At 38.7% G+C, this 19,919-nt stretch overlaps 1 protein-coding gene across 3 annotated transcripts in view; it reads right to left on the bottom strand.

Annotated features, from left to right (window-relative positions):
* Nucleotides 1–18,627, bottom strand: part of LOC120514263 (UDP-N-acetylglucosamine transporter-like) — a 43,233-nt gene extending 24,606 nt beyond the window's left edge. The window contains exons 1-3 of one of the 3 annotated variants that reach the window (XM_039734550.1): nt 18,381–18,627; nt 435–639; nt 5–159 (exon numbers count right to left, since the gene is read on the bottom strand). In XM_039734550.1, coding sequence (XP_039590484.1) covers nt 5–159; nt 435–639; nt 18,381–18,407 — 387 coding nt within the window. In that variant the 5' untranslated portion in view covers nt 18,408–18,627. Of the gene's footprint in view, nt 1–4; nt 160–434; nt 640–18,037; nt 18,328–18,380 lie in introns of those variants that run through there. The other 2 variants (XM_039734552.1, XM_039734551.1) reach the window with 2 other exon arrangements.
* Nucleotides 18,628–19,919: the final 1,292 nt, after the last annotated feature.

Raw genomic sequence — 19,919 nt, 5'->3', positions numbered from 1 at the left:
ATACCTGGTAGGTGGCAGCATCCAGGTTGGACAGGGCTACATAGAGCAGGTTGTTCTGCAGCGTATAAATCCCGGATGGAATGGCCAGCTTTAAGGTCTCCATGGGTTTGTGCAAAATCTCATCTTGTAGAACTCTGCGTAATGCTCCAAAACTGCAACCTTTAGAAGTCATAAAAAGGACCTCGTCACTTGGAATATCCTACACATATTCATTTAGGAGAGGCAGTGGATTCTGACGCCACACAACATCTGCATCAATCACAGCAACCCTTCTGATGATAATTATGAATAGAAATATCTCAGACAGTCTTTTGATCACCAATAGGCCCAGTTAACCCCACTATGACAATCAGCAAAGCCAAAGGAGGCCAGCAGAGGGCAACAGACTAGCATGGCACCTGCAAACTTCAAAGCAAAGAAAGGTGAAATCATACCATTGGCCTTGAAGACTAAGAGTATACAGGCGGCGATCTTCATCACCTCAGCCACTACCACTGCAGAGGAAGCCAAGTAACGAGGGCCTTCCTCATTGAGTGTCCGGGAGTAACGCATCGTTAAAACCAGGCTGGTGGTCTGGAAGACCAGGATTCCAAGGGACAGGTACTTAAGCTTCAGTGTCATGCTGTTGTCACTCTGGTCCTGTTGCAAAAAAACAAAGAAACACAATGAGGCAGAGGGGAAAGGATTGACAACCAGTTACTCGAATCCCCCAAGGTATCTCACTCAAGTTTACTCAACCTACGCCTCTTGTGAATTACAGAAAGTAGGGCTGTTCGATAGAACGATATACATCGGATGACAATATGAAAACGTCTATCGCTGCACATTACGCTATCGTTTGTTTCGTGGTGTCGCAAAATAAACTGTTTACGGCAATATTTTTTTCATTGTTTTGATGGCCACCTCGTGGATGCAGACACACTAGCATGGCTGATGAAGACGAGGCAACACCAGGTAGCTCCACACAAAAAGACCTTGTTCCTAAACGAGGGGCTACCTCTGTTGTATGGAGATGGTTTGGATTTGAAAAGTCTGACACGGACCAGAAAACGGTACTGTGCAAATTATGCTGCAAACCGATCGCTACCACAGACTCCAACACGACAAACCTCTTCTACCACCTCCGCAAAAAGCACGTGAGCGAGCATGCAGAGAGTTTACAACTGAGAGGCAGGCCACGTAGGATATTACAGTTGTAAAGGTACTATTTAAACGAGCATGTTAAAAGCTTGGAAGATTAATTGCTACCAAAACAATTTGCTTAAGGCATAATTTTCCCTGCAGCCTTTGCTGTCAGCGTTAATCTTGTTAAAATTACGTTTACGCCACAACTGCATTAACACGGCAAATCTCCGTTAACGAGTTACGCGATCACCCCGTGCTTGGGGCTGGACGGCATCAACACGTTAGCACCGTCCAGTCCCACGCACGGGGCGATCCGCTGTAACTCATTAACGGAGATTTGCCACACTATGATGTTCAAATTAACATTTTACTAGAATGTAGCCTAAAAAATATTATATTTAATATTATATATCTATACTAATAAAAGGCAAAGCCCTCACTCACTCACTCATCACTAATTCTCCAACTTCCCGTGTAGGTAGAAGGCTGAAATTTGGCAGGCTTATTCCTTACAGCTTACTTACAAAAGTTGGGCAGGTTTCATTTCGAAATTCTACGCATAAGGGTCATAACTGGAAGCTATTTTTCCCCATATAATGTAATGGAGTCTTGAGTTGGCGATGGCCGTGGGGGGCGGAGTTTCGTGTCATCATCACGCCTCCTACGTAAGTACGTAGAGAACAAGGAAGAACTCCAAACAGCGATGAGCACAAAACGCCATTTCACAATTGAGAAGGCAGAAAAACATTATGAAGCAAATGATGCATACAAGCATATTCATAAGTACAGCTACTGCGGAAACAAAGCACGGCGTGAACCGTAAGTTTATATTAAATTAAGTTCATAGACAGGCTGCCACTAGCGTTGTAATTTAGTGCCTGCCCATATAAGGCCGTCCATCAGCGGCAATCCAATACAAACACTGCCGGTAAATGTTCACGGGTGAAGGACTATGCTTATGCAGAGGAAGATGAGATGGTCAGGGTGGTGTTTGGCACAAACTCATTGAAACTGCGAGAGAAACTTTTAAGTGCCGGGTCTTAGCTGACATTACACGAGATGGCACCAGCACAGCCTTCGATGCAAGAACACCAAGCGGCTCACGTGAACTGACGCAGTGCACAGACAAAAAGCAACAGTTCCAAAGAGTGCTGAACAAAAACCGAATTACACAATTGAGAAGGCAGCAAAAAAATATGAAGTGTCTTATACATACAATCATATTCATAAGTGCAGCTACTGCGGAAACAAAGCACACGGTGGAAAAAGTGAATGTCCTGCTAAAGGAAGACAGTGTAAAAAAAAAACCCGTGCATGCAGTTTGTCACATCACAGATAAAAAGGAAGACGAGCTGTTTATTGATGTAGTAAGGAACTAATCGATGAATGAAACCTCTAATCTTTACAACGATTGACAAACACGGAATGTAACTTGAACACATCCTACAAATACGAGCTTGATTGAAAGAAATAATGATAATCAAATCCTTGATGACAGCAACATTCAATAACACTCACAAAACAATTACTGTATATTGACAATCATGTTACGTTATTTTTAAAATGTTCCCTTTTCTTTTTCATAACTTCTACTTCTCCACTGCGGTACACGGGTATAGATATAAATGTATATATATACCCCGATCTACAATACATACTTTAGCATAGACAAGCCACACGCTGTGGATCAATTGTAGAGTCTTCGCCTCTAACGCCGACATTCGAGGTTCGATTCCCGAGAGGGGATGTACTGACTATGTACGCGCTACCCGATTCATTTTACCTTCGCATCTCCTTGGTTTGGGATGTATGAAAAAATATTAGGTTAATGCAGAATCATGTTACGTTATTTTTAAAATTTTCCCTTTCTTAGCACAAGCACAGCTGAGAAGCTTCGATGCATGTACTCCATAACGTTAAAAATAACGCATTTAATCACACTTTCAATTCCAAGCAAACGGGAACTTTTGTCAATGCATGATTTCCTGGTACATCCATTACACTGATGCACACATCACAGCTACAAAAATGTTACAGTCGGAATAAAGCGCATTCCTACGACTGATCATTTCGACTACCCGAGCGAAGCCTTGATAAAAGCGTGGTTTTGTGCACACTGAAAAGCAAGCAAAATTAGATGCATTACAGAAAGTGGACTTTGTGGCTCTTACTGGGGATCATTGGACTTCCGTGACCGTTAGTAATTCTAAATACATCTAATTACAAAATGTTCAATGATCACACTGTTTTAGCCTAATGTACAAAATAATTTTGGCTAAGGTTACTCGGAGTTTAAAGATTAAGTTGGTCAAATTACCTTTTATGTTTCTGACTTATTTTTTTAAGAAGAAAAACTGCACTTTATGGTGAAATTTTGGTTATTATTATTTAAAGACAATACTATTCTGAAAATGTACTTAAAGTACTTAAACTACCACTTTATTTTTAAGTCTGCCCAATTTTAACCAGGGATGATATTTTTGTTTCTGTTTTGAATTCAAATGCAGTTTAAAGGCTTTTTTTTCAGAAATTAAAACAGCTTCAGTTTACAATATTCATGTCCATGTCTATTATTTGATTCTGTCACCCACTAAAACCCTTTTAAATTAAAAAAAAAAAAAAACATTTGCGATTTGGGGCAAATTTACATGTGCGATTACATACGATTAATCAAGATTAATTCTTACACAGCCTCTAATTAATTGGATTAATTTTTTTAATCGAGTCACACCCCTTATAGATAGATAGAGATATATATATATAGATAGAGATATATAGAGATATATAGAGATAGATATATAGAGATATATAGATATATAGATATATATATGCCAGCAACACTCATGACAATGACAAAACAATTACATTGTCAATCATGTTACGTTATTATTAAAATGTTTCCTTTTCTTTTTACTTCTCCGCTGCCAATCGCAGGTATTTTGCTATATATATATATATATATAATATAAATAGATAGATATGACAACAACAGTCATATCAATGACAGAACAATTACATTAACAATCATCTTACGTTATTTTTAAAATGTTTGCTTTTCTTTTTCATAACTTCTTTAACACACTACTTCTCCGCTGCGAAGCACGGGTATTCTGCTAGTTTAATATATTTTTGTCGTAAGCCTTATTGCTGCTACAGTTTGAAGTACAATGTTTACATTTGGTTTTGACAGTTAATGTTAGACTTGTATTTATTTTGTTTAAAGGGTTTATTGGCCTTATATAGTTTAGTTGTTAGTGCTTTGATCCTTTTATATTTAATATATGTTGTGAGAGTTATTGCTGCTACAGTTCACATTTTGTTTATGTCAGGCATTTTATATAGCAGTATTTTATATTGGGCCTTTAGTAATTTGTTTTTGAAAAGTGTTTTATATTTGATACATTAACATTTTATGTTTACATTCTAAGTCAAACATTTGCTCAAATGTTCTAAATAAAAGAACAGAAATAATTACAAGTTGAGTTCTCATTTTTGATTTTTTTAATTTAAATGAAAAAAAAGGAGTGGTGATTATATAAACTATTCACTGAATACAAAGAAAATGTACTATATCGTGATATCGGGATATGAAATGAAATATCGGGATAAAAGATTTTGGTCATATCGCACAGCCCTAACAGAAAGGGTAAAAAACCAAGAGGTATTCAAAGTCCCTGTCACTTTCATTCAACATTAAATATTAAGCTACAGGAAACACTGTACAGTACTTGAATGTTCATCTGTGTAACAATTTTAGGTTCCCAATTCCATATCTACAATATTCCAATAATTAATTTCAGTCCACTAAAACTCATTCTTGATCTAATGTTCAACTTTTTCCCTTTCCTTTCTTAAATAAAACCATATATAAAAATATAGTTAAAAGATAAATAGGTTAAGTTGCATTGATATTCAAAATCAACCATAGTTAATATAATTGTGTGTATCATCATCATTTATTGTGTGCACCTCACAGTACCCTACAGCACAATAGACTTTCCCTACAATAAACTTGAGCTGTTCGATCAGGACTTCAGCAAAAAGTAATGTTTAATGCAGGAGGAAAAACTGGCAAATTGGTTTGACCCTATAAACTGTGAGATGTTTCAAGATTCCATATCAAATCTGGAGGAACATGAAGCCTATTACAATGGCTGCCTCAAAAATTATGCCTATGAAAATAATCTTATTTCCTTAATTTAATTTAATCTAACTGCGCCCACATTTTCACCCTCAATGATTTCTATACGTGCTTTAGGTGCAAACAAGGTATGGACAAAAATCCATAATACAGAGTTAATTAAAATGTAAACCAGTTTCTTTGAAAACCATCAGAATGTACTTATATATATGCTTCACACCAAGTTATTTTTTAACAAATAATAAACTTATTGCTGACTGACTATGTATGCTCACTAACCTGTCTCATCTGTCAAAACGTTTGTAAATGCTCAGCTACTTAAATTGTACAGCAGGTATTCACCTCTCTCAGGCGGATAGAAGTTTTCTATTTTTCGCCCTCTTGTTCGTTCACTGCCAAGCTATTAAACTACAACACAGAGGGATGGGAATAAATAAAAAAAAAAAATAATGAACCAGTCACATAATTGTATGGAATTAATCGTGATTAATCGCATCTAACATTAAAACATGCAATCATAAAATACATAAACCATGAAGTGAATACACGCTGAATCACAAAATGAATGTAGAATCAACACAAAGCAATTTTTTTTTTTTTTTAAAAAGTTAATGTCATAGTTTAAACTTAAACAATGACCTGAAACCTGACCTTTTAACAAAATACTACTTGAGCAAGTACAACCTGAATTCGAATGCCTTCCTAAAGGACAAGTTGAAAAGAAGGCAATAAGAAAACAAGGTCAATGTATTGGTTTTCAAAATGGTATGGCAAACGAGATGCAGACGTGGTAAAGTAAAATTAAAGAATCAAAATGACTGTATAGTTTGACTGCACAGCCAAAGACTGATTTAACTGAAATAAGCATCTCTTAAATGGACATACATTAAAACTTATGTTAAAACTTTGCAAATGCCAACCTCAATTGTACATCACCATCAACGACTTTATAATTAAATTATACTCCATAAACATTTTTTAAACTAGTGCGTAATGAGAGCTACCCAGGTGTGCCACATAGGACCATCTCTATGAGTGGGCAAAGGGATGAAGCAGCCGGGAAAAATGCGTCCAAAGTGCTCATTATCACTAGAATTCCAGAAGGCTATGAAAAAACTTGTAATCTCGGCACACCTTAAATCCCTTCGCACCTCTCCATCAGCATCTTTTGTGTTGTAAATGTGTCAATCAGCCCGCTGAATGGTGCAGAGGTAAGAACTGCTGCCCTATAACCTGAAGGTCCCGGGTTCAAGACCGGCACTCTGTGTTTTGAGTAGTGAGCTGCTATTATTATTATTAATTCTATAATATAATAAAAACATACATTTGATTTGAGTCTAACACCCGGTGTCAATTCTGAGTACTTGTAAAAGTGGGCACTTGTTTTTTCATTATTCAGTTGTATTCTGTCAATAATGTTCACGTGGTACAACGAACTTGCCTTTCCCTCTCGGAGTTGATGACATTTATCTCCATTCTTTTCCCAAGAGCAGTGCTGTGGCCAATGCCTGCTCAGAACTATTTGTTGTACCGATAATCAAAGATGCAATGTCCCGTGACTGCTATCAGATTGTACAAAGGCAGGACCGTAACAGACAGCTTCTTCACAGTGCTTTCGCTTGATAATAGACTGCTGAAACAACGCAACTCTTCTTAGCACCATAAGTAAAATGGGACTTCCACCTGCAGCTAAAGTCACTTCAGGACACGAGCAATTCGCCATGTTGGTGTTTAGATCAGTTAGTTCTCATTTACCCGTTCCATGCTTTTAATTCATTTTCAACAGTCTGTTCTCTGCCTGGATACTTTAAGAACTAATATCCACTACTAAACAGTCTACTCTAACTGGATTGGTAGGATTGTTTTCTTCATTTTTGTAAACAGGGAAGACTTTGCAACACTAGAGTGTTTAATACATTATTGCTGTGGTGACACTTAATATCATTAATATACAAGTTTTTCTATTTACATAAATTTGCTGTGTTTTAATTTTGTTGCATTGTACTAGTGTTCTGTAGAGAAATAATATTGGTCATCGGCTCACTGGTTATTTTTTCTGCAGCTATGAGGAGGAGTGCTGTATAACTGTTTGCTGTAGGTTTTTCTTTCAAGCAATTTCACAATTATGATTATCATTCTTTTAATTGATTTCACTGCTTAAATTATCAGCCCTATAATTATCTATGAAATTTATAAATTTGTATTTTTCAAAAGTTTTAAATGTTTCCTTTTTTTGAGGTTTTCTTTTTAAATTGCATTTTTATGTGAAGTTTGCTACCTTAATTGTGTCCAAATTCTGATGATTAATAAGGAGCATGGCAGAGTACTGAATGCTAAAGAGCAGCCGCTACTTCAACACCATTTGTCACATCTCTTCGCATTTAAGACACGTTTCTTTAAAAGGAGATCTGTCAATGTGGCTCTGAAGTCACAGCTGTCATTTCTGGGTTGTCAATACTGAGATACAATGAAGGGACCAAAAAAAAAAAACAACTCTACAGAAAACAATGAATAAAGGAAATAAAAAAAAAAAACTACTACTTTAACATTGCTAACAAAAACCATCACCAAAACAATGAGATTAATTAAAAAAGAATAAAAGGGGGACATTTCTTCTAATTTACACACACACACACACACCAGCTTTGAAACCAGCAAGACTCTAAATGTTAAAAACAACAGCAGTTACAGATGACTGACTGGTTTATATGACATCAGTCTAAAATATCAATCCAGCATTTTTATTTCTGAATTCAGGCTACCACTGGATACAAACAACAGCAACAGTAGCTTTATATTTCATCTTTTGTCTTTAGAACAGCAAAGTTGAACTGTACAGGATTTTTAAACAAAATGTGTAATTCCCACAATTCCATGCTCAAAAAGCACAGTGATAAGGAATGCCAATATGAATGGGTCCAACACCAAGTACCAGTGGCAGTGTGGTATAGCGGGTCCACAGCTCCCATCAAAGGCCAGGTTTAAATAAATAAGCACCGCGCTCGCGGCTTGGTGAGGGGGTGTGGTGGTTGTGTGGCTGAAGTGGTTCTCGGGGCGATTCGCAATGTGGGCGTTTCTCACCTAAGTTCACAGGTGAGAAACCGTCCACATGCGTGATTGTTCCTGGGGATGCTGATTTGCCACAGCTGCCATGCCCTCTAGATAAATAGAAGCACGAGTCGGCTAGATGGGGATGAAAAGAAAGAACAGACGGGAGGTTGCAGGAGAAAGCAGTGTGGAGAGAGAGAGAGTGAGTGAGCGAGCGAGCGCAGGCTCGCGTTGCAGCTTAACAGTGAGCCTGGGTGTTGGGCCGACACCCAGGGAATAGTAGTAGTGGTCACTCCCGCTGAGTGATCATGGAGCTGGATTGACCGGTAGGCAGATGACTCTCCGTGTAAGGCCGCGGGAGTCGGGACTTGGGGAGTGTATTCCCCAGCGTGGGCACCCTGGTCGCTGTGGATCCCAACTCGCTGTCAGGAGGAGTCTACCGGAGCCAGGGATCGGAGAGGTGAACTGAACAGCTGAAACAGGCAGAGTGAAGGTCAGCTGCAAGTAGGGAGACTCCCCTGTTGAGAAGCCCAGACGAGGGAACCTGGGGAGCCGCCAGGTAAAAAGTCACCGGGCTTCTTCTTGTTTTTAAAAGACTGCTTCATACAGTATTTTAACCTCATTGTTTTTAACCTCCACGTGTCATATCTGTTTTAATGGATTTTTTAATTTATTGGAACTTGACACTGCACTTTAATTTGGACACTTTGTTTTTGTTTGATTTTAAAGAAAAGCACTGGACACTTTTGCACCATCCCCTCGCTTTGTTGTGCCTCACTGCTAAGCTCATTGGTAACATTACCGACGATGTAGGGTACAAGAGCTCTTGGATACTCGATGGGAGCATGCAACCAACCCGCATCGTTACAGGCCGTCCACACCATGCACTAAAGAGCCATACTGAGAAATACAAGAGACACAGCGATGCTACTGCAGAAAAAGCACCAAAGGGGCAAAACCCCACGTGTTATAAAACCACACATGCCATTGACCAGAACATCCTGGCTGAATTAACTTTGTGTTTTAATAAGCAGATAAACAAACAACTATTTTCCCACCACAAAATCATGCAATTATCTAATTAAATCCAATTGCTCTGGAAGCACAAATTTTACACAAGAAATATACATACATATACAGTATATACAGGATTTATATGTGTTGTCCTTACCGGTCAGGAAATACTGTGCACCTGCCTTTATTTTCATTAAAATCCATTTTATTTAGAATGCAGTTCTCCCATTTTTGAGGTGGTGAAAGCATTTATCATAATAATAAATCCAGCCTTTCCCGTCAATCAGAGCAGAATGACCATCAGTTCAGTAGGGCAGAGGCCACTCAATTTTAAACCTTGTTCTTCTTGAAAGACAAACTGAGAGCTTACACAGATTTTAAAACAACCTTGCAAAACTATGCAGCGTTTACAAACACAAATACTGATTGCACTTGTAAGAGTTGAATTTGAACCCTGGTCCAATGTGCACCTGGCATGTGTCTGAGTCTCCTATCGTTCTGAGCTTATGCTTAAAAGCTGATGCTGTTATTTTATTATTCACTATGATGAATGTATTTATTGTTATTTTATATAACCCCTTAAGAGAAAAAGGTTATATTTATGGCATTACCTTTCTTCTATAATACAAAGCTTCCTGTCTTTGTACCCAGCTGGATCATAATAGATATAGGCCATTGTTATTTACTTTTAAACCATGAAAAACAGGGTGTGCATGATAAAATTCATACATCCCCTAGAATAAGAATAAAAATAATACATTTAAAATGTCATGTTCATCTTAAGCAAACAGGACTATCAATCAAATTGTGGTCATCGAGGTATCAACATCTGCCATGTCCTGTTAGCAACTGGGTGTAACCAATCATGTTAAAAGTTTTCTGAATTTGAAATGAATTCCTTATAAAAAATAGTGACCTAAATCAATTAATTGCATATATATAGCGCAGAGGAAACTTTTTCTTTGCTTTCTGCCTCTTCGGAGATTTAGATAAAGAATAACAATTGATGCCAGGGGTGTGGAAATCAAATTTATTTCTGCTTGTCCACGGACAAGTAAACTTAGAAAATCCACTTGTCCGCCAGTTAAATTCACTTGCCTGTAAACAAATAACAAAAGTGAAAAATAGTTTCTTTTTTCTGATCTCTTTTATTGATACCAAAACTGCCTTCCATTTTAAAACTGAAAAAAGTTCTTTCAGGGAGTAGTATTTTGCCACCTTGCTCTAGAACGTTATATAAAAAAAGATTCCCTTATTTTAACTGGCTAATAAACAATGCCTTCATTATAGCTACACTAGTTCTTTTTGCATAGATTACAGTTACAGAACAGAACATGTCCTGATTCATCTTCTCCCCCAAGAACCTTTACCATCTCACACAGCATGGGCTGAATGTGGTTCATTTCTGCTTGAGCTGAACTGCATGGTTTCTGGACTGATGGTCCTGCAGAAGTGGATGCCGATGACTTTTCCGTTTTTTTATGAGTGACGTGCCGGTTGCCAGATGACAGGCAGAATTCCACAGCTGGTCGTGGGTCAAACTCTTCTAAAGAAGCAGTATTGAACAGCCTGGCATAACGCTCAAGATTAACAACTGGGTCGGGGAACACTGAATATAAAGCATTTAATGTGCTACATTAATTTATGACGGGGTTTGAGAAAATCTAGTAAATGAAACATTAATTTTAAGATGAAATTTAGTTTGTGACATTCTACTGATAAAATAAACTACGAGAATAAAGTGGAAATGCCGACTTTAATCTCGACATTTACATTTTTTGTCTTCACTGTGTCCGTAATTTTTTACCGTGGCCTTAATACGCTCCCATAGGTTTTTCAGGGCCTGTTGTGCCAGTTTTAATCAAGCAATGATCCATTTCTCATCAGCGATGCTACTTGTTTCAGCAACACGCATATAGCGAGAACAACGTGCTTACCGCAGTGCATTATGGGTTACGCAGGTAATTCCTAAGTAGTAAATATTACCGACATTGTCGGGAAAAAAATAATCGCGTCTAAGTGAAGATTTTTATTGATATTTCATAACATTTGGAAACCGTTAGAATGTTTTCTTCTTTTTTTGTTGTCTTCTTTTTAATAAACTGACAGCGCAAAACCAACTTGTTTTATATGAAAAATTCTCTAATCAAAAACGATCATCAAAATTGATATCACGCAATAAATTTCTTAACTCCTCAATATATCACAACTTACGCGAAATCGCAAATTTCATAAAGGATCAAATGCCTAACAAGCTTTATGTGGAGAAAACAATTGCACTGTAGGTGAAATGACCGCATTTTTTATGTAGAAAAAATTAATCAATAATATATAAAAGTTATCGATTATAATGAAAAATCATCAAATTACATTGTAATGTCGGCATGAAAATAATGACCGCATCTCCAAGCGTGTAAATAGTAGGGTAAAATACTTATGCAAGACCACAAAAGTGCTTCCCCTTTGAAAAATCAGCCGTCATTTTGTAAACAATATTGAATACCAATTTGAGACATGAAGAACATGCCTAAGTAGACTATTTCCGCACAAAGTACGTACCCAAATGTTTAAAATTTGAAAGTAGTGGTAAAAATGTGCCCTGCACAGCAGATACTGTATAATTCTTTTTTCTCCAGAAAATTGCACTTGTCCGCGGACAACTGAAACCAGAAAAACACGTTTGTCCGACGCTCAATTTACCCGTGTTGGACGAGTCGGGCGTTGGATTTCCGCACCCCTGATTGACGCTTTCACCTGCCTGCGTTTTATTGCCCAAATCGGGGCATTCCAGTGGTGGTGTCTGTATTTTCTTCCACACCCTCAATAGAGGACCTTATTTCAGGTTTGTCATGTGCACAAACTACAAGAAGGTCTTCCTTGCTAGTCACCTAACAGACCTGAAATAAAAACTACCACGTTTAGCATCATCCGTAGGCCTTTCTTCAGGTTAACTGGGCGGGCCCTGACGATTCAATGGCACACACACCTGGCCACGGAACAGCAATGTGACCAGTCTTCCAACTACTTCTGGAGACTACCTAGGAGTGCTGCAGTTCCTATATAAATTCACCCATTTTTATGTAAATACACTGGATTTAATGTGGAAAGTCTATACTAAAAGCTAGGGCTCTGGGGATTTTTTCAATTAAATTGCTTAATGCAAATTAATGTTTTAAAGCATTATTCATAAAAAGATGAAATTTCCATGTTTATTCCCCCCACCCCCAAATACCAAATGGTCCAGTTAAACTGTCAAACAACGAATCTGTAGGATCATAAAAAATATAAATGATATGCCTACAAATCACCTCAGTTTGTTCAGTTGATCACATTTGCACTGTCAAAACATTAATTCAAAGATGGAGACAAGCGTAATGTTTCGGATGAATTAGCTATTGCAAACAAAGGCTGTACCTTTAAATCAGTTGTTTGCGATTGTTTTGGATATGAAAGATCTGCTGTTGAACAAAATAATGTAACATGCAAAGTCTGCAAAATGGCAACAGTTCAGAGGGTTCACCGACAAAAGCGCGATAGACATATGCGCCCCGACAAAACCGCGACGGACAAATGAGCGGAGACAAACCCGCTAACTGGTTTTCGACAAATGTGCACCGACAAAATCGCTAGAGAGGCCAAGAGAGTGCGACGTGGACGTGCACATTATGTGCTAGGTTATAACGGTTATAACTGCTGATGGCATGCTGCGAACAAATAACTCAGTTGAGGGTTGGCATAACACCTCGTATACAAAGCGGAATTACCAGCAGTCAGGCAGCCAGCAAGTCTAAATACGCTCAACTATCAAGACGTCTTGCTGCAATTCTTCCTACATATACAGGGCGTGATCTTAAGGACTATCTGCGTGCCGTGCTGATGGCATGCTGTGTCTCATAATATTGACTTCTAAAATAAACATTATTATATATGCTTTAAACTAGCAATTCATATTTAATGAAACTTTCGCAATTTTGTCGGCGCTCATATGTCTATCGCGCACATGTCGGGTCACAGTTCAGAGTGGCAGCAGATCCAGTTTATTTCAGCACTTAAAACGGAAATACATAGCTGCTGTAAATGAAAGATGGCGGTGCATGGAACAAAGATAAAGTCTGTCCACAACTGTCAACTTCAGTGTATTCCTCTCATTTGTTCAAGCATGCACCACATGCAGCGGAGACTAGGCTATGGTGTGGAGAAGAACAACCACACTGTCCGTAGCAGGTGGTCAGAAGGCTATCGACGTCCATTTGGAGGAAGGGACTCCTCTGCAGGAGACCTGCACTTGTAGCAGAGGGAAGAAGCTAAACGGTTTGAGAAAGACAAAGAAAACGCACTTGAGGTTGTGGAGGAACTACAGGGAAGTGCAGTGAGAGACTGTTGTAAAGAAAGAAAAGTTGTAAAGCAAACTTCAAAGTTTAAGGAAAGTTCTGTGAAAAGAGTGTGGAGGCCACAGGGAGGACAAAAGAAGGCTGCAAACATGCAAACAAAATTTAAAAAAAAAAAATTTAATTTTGCATTTTCCTCATGGACATTTTTTTTCGTATTACTAAGGAGGTTACAGCAGTGTTTTCAGTTAGCAAAATTTTCCCGCACAGGAAATAGTCAATGTTAAAATATTTTAATAATCTATGAATCACCCATAAATCAAAAACTAAAAAATTAGATTTTATTTTTTTCTTGCTGTATCGTCATGTACTCCATCTCAGTACAAGCATGCTTGGGTAGAACTAAAACCAATCACGTCCCATTCCAAATACTTATGAACTGCCCTGTAGGTCACTGTACAGTCTGCCATCCACGCCTATGACATAACCATGTTGACAGGATCTCTTGATGTCAAAGGTCCTCAAAAGCTTAGACACCTCAGAACACATACAGGATGAGAAAGGGACAGGAAAATCCAGCAGCAAGGACTGAGATATACTCCATACAAAACAGGGGGAGCTTAAAATGGTGAAGTTTTGACCCCATCACCAAACTTCCATCAAGTGACATTCAGATCCTGATCCTGCAATGTTCAAACCGTCAAGAAAACTTTAATTTGGCATAGTGTGTGTTGAAAAACATCATAATCCATCTTAATATAATAAAATTACAATTTCAATCAGAAATTGTGTTTTTTGTGTTGTGTATAGCTCCTGGATGACTACATTCCAACAAAGACTGAGCACTTTTGAACAAGTGGTTTCTGAGAGATCTGCCCAAAATTCTGAGTCCAATGTACAACAATATGTTTTGAAAAAAATGGACCTAGATTCTTAGACAAGTTTCACCAGGTTTGTCTTGTTAAAGGCTACAGGTCTATGGTCCAGTAATTCTCTCCATATCCTTTCTAAAACAGTTTGACCTATGTCCAATGATAACTTCTTTAGAAATTGATTCATTTAGCTGGGATTTTTGCAGCCTGTGACATTAAGTCATGGGACCAGGCATCTTAAGTTACTAGATTCTGAGATATACATTTTATTTAAAGTATACATGTAAGCAATGTAAAGCTACAAAGTTATTTTAACATGACAATGAATTTATAGTATAGCACCTCTAAAAGGGAAAAAAATTCAAACCAACTCAAAAGTTGTCAAGTTCTGTGGGTGGCTTTATTTTTTCCATTGGCCATGTTACAATCTGCTCATTAAAATGGACAGCAAAAAGCAGGATGTGTACAGAGGAGGGCACTATGACAGAACTACAAAAAAAACTCCAAGCCTGTCGTTACACTAAACAAACCTCGCTGCACAAAAAACTTCCAGCATCAGAACAATCTAGACAAGAACAGGCCATTCAACCCCACAAAGCTTGCCAGTCCTCTCCACTTATTTCTTCCAATTATCACCAAGTTGAGTTTTGAAAGTCCTTAAACTCTTACTGTCTACCACACTACTTGCCGTCTTATTCCAAGTGTCTATCGTTCTTTGGGTAAAGAAAAACTTCCTCATGTTTGTGTGAAAATTCCCCTTCACAAGTTTCCAACCGTGTCCCCGTGTTCTTGATGAACTCGCTTTAAAATACGAGTCTCAATCCACTGGACTAATTCCCTTCAAAACTTTACATATTTCAATCATGTCACCTCTTAATCTTCTTTTGCTTAGATTACGTCTACTGCAAGCTTACAGTAAATACCTCAGGTATACAAGGTGCTACATTTTAGTGTGAAGTTTCAGGGCTCTTTTCTCATGTACTTTTTAAAAATCCTGGCAAGATCCTGTTTCAGATCTTTTCCATTTTAAATATGCGTGGATGATTTAAAGTTAACATGTATCTCAAAGCTGACTGGCATTTCTAAGGGCCTTCTTAATAAATGGTCACTCTTGTAGTGACCAAAACTTGACTTTAAAGATGATAATATTGTCTGTTTCTCCATGGTTCAAATTATTTATGACTTCAGTCATGTTCAGCCTAAGACAACCAAATAAAACAGAAGTACACAAAGGAGAACACAGACAGGTGTCAGGGTGGGCATGAAATGGCAACTGTGTTGAGTAACATAGCAGTAAGCTACACGCTTTTAACAAGAGCGTTTTACTCCACAATTTCAGCAAGTAGCATGTAGAGAAGTGCCAAGCAAAATGACACCTTTTATTTACCCTAGGACTGTGTGGATATAAACACAGGGAACTTCACTTTCTGTAGTCCATCTCGCCTGAAGAAGGGGCCCCCAAGTTACCTTGAAAGCTTGCATATTGTAATCTTTTTAATTAGCCAATACAAGGTGTCATTTTGCTTGGCTTTTCTTTACATTCATAATGGCTAACACGGCACAACACCTGAGTACTACAGCAAGCAACATTAATAAGAACTGTTCTGGAATTTAACAACGGTACAAACACAACTTTTTTTTTTCCCCCCATCAATGCTTAATGAACTCCTGCTTTGTATATTTATTTAGGCAGGATGCCCAATGGGGACTGTCTGGTCTATTGTCCTGGACCCCTAGGGATTTTGGTTACAGATTTGGGATTTTTTTCCCCCCCTTCAACTTAAATGGAGTGGAGGTTTTTTTTTTTTTTTTTTCCCCCTACCCATCTGGCCTTGTGACCATCAGTCTCTATTTCAATTAATTTGACAGCTATCTTATTTGTGTATTTGTTGTTGTATTCCATTTATTCATTATTATTCTTACCTAATTTTAATTAGTCTTTCTTCGCACATAACTTCACATTTTAATTATAATTTAATGATAATTTCACATCTTGTAAAGCACTTTGAGCTACTGTATATCCTTTGTATGAAAACATACATTTATTTCTATAGTATCAAGATTAAAAGGATTCACTAATAAAACTCGCCATAATACTCCATGCTATGCATTACCACAGCATCTTCTGCTTTGCAGGACACAGAGAAAAAAAATCAAAATTACCAAATAAAAATGAAAACTATTATAATCCATGTCTGCAATACTGAAACAAAAATGGCAATGGGGTATAAATTAAATGGAAAACTCCTTAAAACCGCAAATGTATTCCAACACAGCAGCATGGAACAATTCCGTCTGTTCAGTAAGCCAAACTTTCACTAAATAAGAACTATAAACAAACAAGTAAACAGTTTCTTTTTTTTTTTTTTAATTTCCTGTTCTGATTAAGCTCTGCTTCTGTAATCAAACCTCACCTTTGGCTGTATTATCTAAAATAACGCACAAGGTTTATGTCAATACAGATCCCTTTCTACCTTATCTGTCTCCTCAGTATTCATGTTACAAGTACCCTTTAGTCACCCATTTTAAGATCTCATTTCAACAAAGGAGTGTTTTGTTGAAACAGGAATTAGAAGAAAAACAGCATACTAGCAAAGGAAATGCATGCAATTCAAGTAAAGAGTATTTGGTAGCACTGTGGTCAAGTCATAAATAGATTTCCTAATAATTGCTATGTATTTCACTTACACAATTATAAAAATGCAGACGTTAGAGAGATTGACTGATGAAGAAGTGGCTCTGCTACAGGAAGAGAGTCCAGTGGAGATCCAGCAAAACTCCTTTACGCTCTCTGCCTATAAGCACTGACAAAAGTGAAGTGTATTACGGCCTTCACAAACACCCAACAGGATGGAACAATTTCAAGGCCAAAGTGGGATAAACTAAGAGCATTAAAATGGCTTCATACTTTAGACTGCCAGAATCATTTTTGGACGATTTACACATTGATAATTTCTTTATAGCACATGAGAAAGAGTTTTATGTAAATGGGAATTATTAGTTACAGATATCCTACTGCTAGCTGTTTTTGTGGGGGTCTATGACTAAAATATTATCCATAAATGTATTATATTACCTACATTGTGTTCTGCGAACTCCTGGTGACATTTGAAAAACTTATGAATGAACTCGGAATGCGTGAATATAAAAAACTGCCACAAAGTTAACGAATCCATTCAAACAATGCTGTTAAATTCAGCAAATGCAGAGCCGTTTAGCTTTAAAATAAAGCCTTTGTTGAGGCTTATAAAATTGAAGTTCCCGTTTCTTCAGCTCCTCACTCCTCGATTGAACAGCCGGCTTCATTGGTATTAAGCCCATCCACTCACCCGATGAACATTCGATCACAAGCCGCCCATCACTTTTGCTCTTTTAAATCTGCCATCAGTGCAGTGCCACTCGAGATTTACGTTACAGTGGGGGGGCAAAAGTGATCATCCGAAAACCAAACTAGGAGGCTTTTGTTGTCAGCCTTTTTCTTCCTCCGGATTGTCTAAAAAAGTGTTTACCTCTAATGCCGTCGGACCGGTTATCCCTATCGGCTCGAATCAGCCACACCACTTGCCGCGACCACTTCTAGGCAACCGAGTTCCCTGGAAACTGCGTGTCCACCACGACGGCCCACCAACCAGGGCATCGCTAGGCTTTGGTGGGTCCCTCAAGCAGCGGTAGCCCCGAACTCCTCCAAGTTAAGGCCACGTGTTAGGGGCGTGTCACTGACGTGGACCGGCGGTAAATGGAAAAAAAAAACAATTCGGCATCTCGATCCCCTGGAGGTTTACCCGTCGTCACCCGCGTTCCTGCTAATGCAGTACACCACTCGCGTCCCCCACACCGAAGCGCAGTTCTCACCTCTGCGTCCACAGCTTTGGTGACCATGTGAAACTGTGCGTGTCCGTCCTTCTGTTATAGCGTCCGAGACGCTCACGTCAGCGGCGATACTGTGCGCATGTGTGGCCTTCGTACGCACAGCCACAAGAGGCGAGGCCACCACTGAAGGACCGCTGACACCCGAGCCCCGTCGAGCTCACCTGACGTTATCGACGTGCAGGGCCGACATCGCGCGCAGGCCTTCCTGGCGGGGCTCCTGCGGAGAGGGGTGGAGCGCCGCACGGTGCATTCTGGGTTTTTCCGGCTGCAGTCGCACTTGACCGTTGTAAGGTGCGGCGCTCGACATGCTTAGTTGGACGGTTTGTTAATAACACAAAGGTGCGATGGAATTGTATGATATAGCGAGTGAGAAATCAAAAGTGGTTCGAGTAATTAAAAATAACCTTGCGACATGTGTTAATATCATTCCTATAGAAAGAGAACCTCAGTACAGCACTAGGATCAGTTACATAACTAGAAAAAAAGGATTAAAACCTAATGAAACGGGCAACTCAAAAGTGTAGTGCAAACAAAGTAATTACTTTACAGATATACAGATCTATGATGAGATCAATTCTAGTTACCCCCTGTCAGGTATATTGATCAACATCTGAAAGAAATCGGGAGGCAATACAGTCGTCAGCCTTGAGACTGTGGACAGGAGCTTTTTGTGTACATCACAAATATCAGCGTTGCAGGTGAAGCAAAATGACACCTGCTGAGTAGATTACAACATGGAGGCCATCTTCAGGTAAGGCCCTGAGCGCCTGACTAAAGGAAGTGCCAGGAGAAGAGTGGCACATCGATGTAGTAAAGAATTTGTAGGATATGGAAGAGGTGTTAAAAAAACGCACACACACACATATATATTCATGGCATTCATAGTCTGAATCACAATCTGATTGTATGGGTGGTTACCTACCAGGTAACGCTTGTGGTTGGTCTGCAAGTTGGCAAACATCCGCCATGGTGCCCTCTTTCAGTTGTGAGAAGTACGAATGCCATGAATGTAATTACTCCGATCTACATTATGTCAAGTAAACGAACCACACGGCGTGGTGCAACATAAAGAGGCTTCACCTCTGACGCTGACGTCCAAGGTTCGATCCCCAAGAGGGTGTGCAGCAAGTGTGTACGCCTGATGAGCCCAGAATTAGGGCGAAACATGTGTCGCACACTCTTTGCATTATTTGACAGTAAACTATTCAACCATATGTATATGTATATATATATATATATATGGGATATAATAAGGGAGAATGCCGAAGAACACATTTTGTAAAGCATATTGCGTCATATTGGCATGGTTATTTAGAGATTTATATAGATGGTTCTAAATTTCCAGATTTGGGGAAAGTGGGAGCAGCAGGATACTTGCCCCAATTCCATATAAACACCATGAAGAGATATTCAAATCAGTCTTTCAGATTAACTCATGGCAATAATTTTGGCATTAGCTTGAACAGAGGAAACAAGACCATAGAAAGTGGTAACTTTTTCAGACTTAATGATCACTAAATA

Source organism: Polypterus senegalus, chromosome 14 (genome assembly GCF_016835505.1).
Source record: "Polypterus senegalus isolate Bchr_013 chromosome 14, ASM1683550v1, whole genome shotgun sequence".
Classification (NCBI taxonomy): domain Eukaryota; kingdom Metazoa; phylum Chordata; class Cladistia; order Polypteriformes; family Polypteridae; genus Polypterus; species Polypterus senegalus.
Note: the sequence above shows the minus strand (reverse complement) of the source record. Positions and strands in the feature narration are given on the sequence as shown.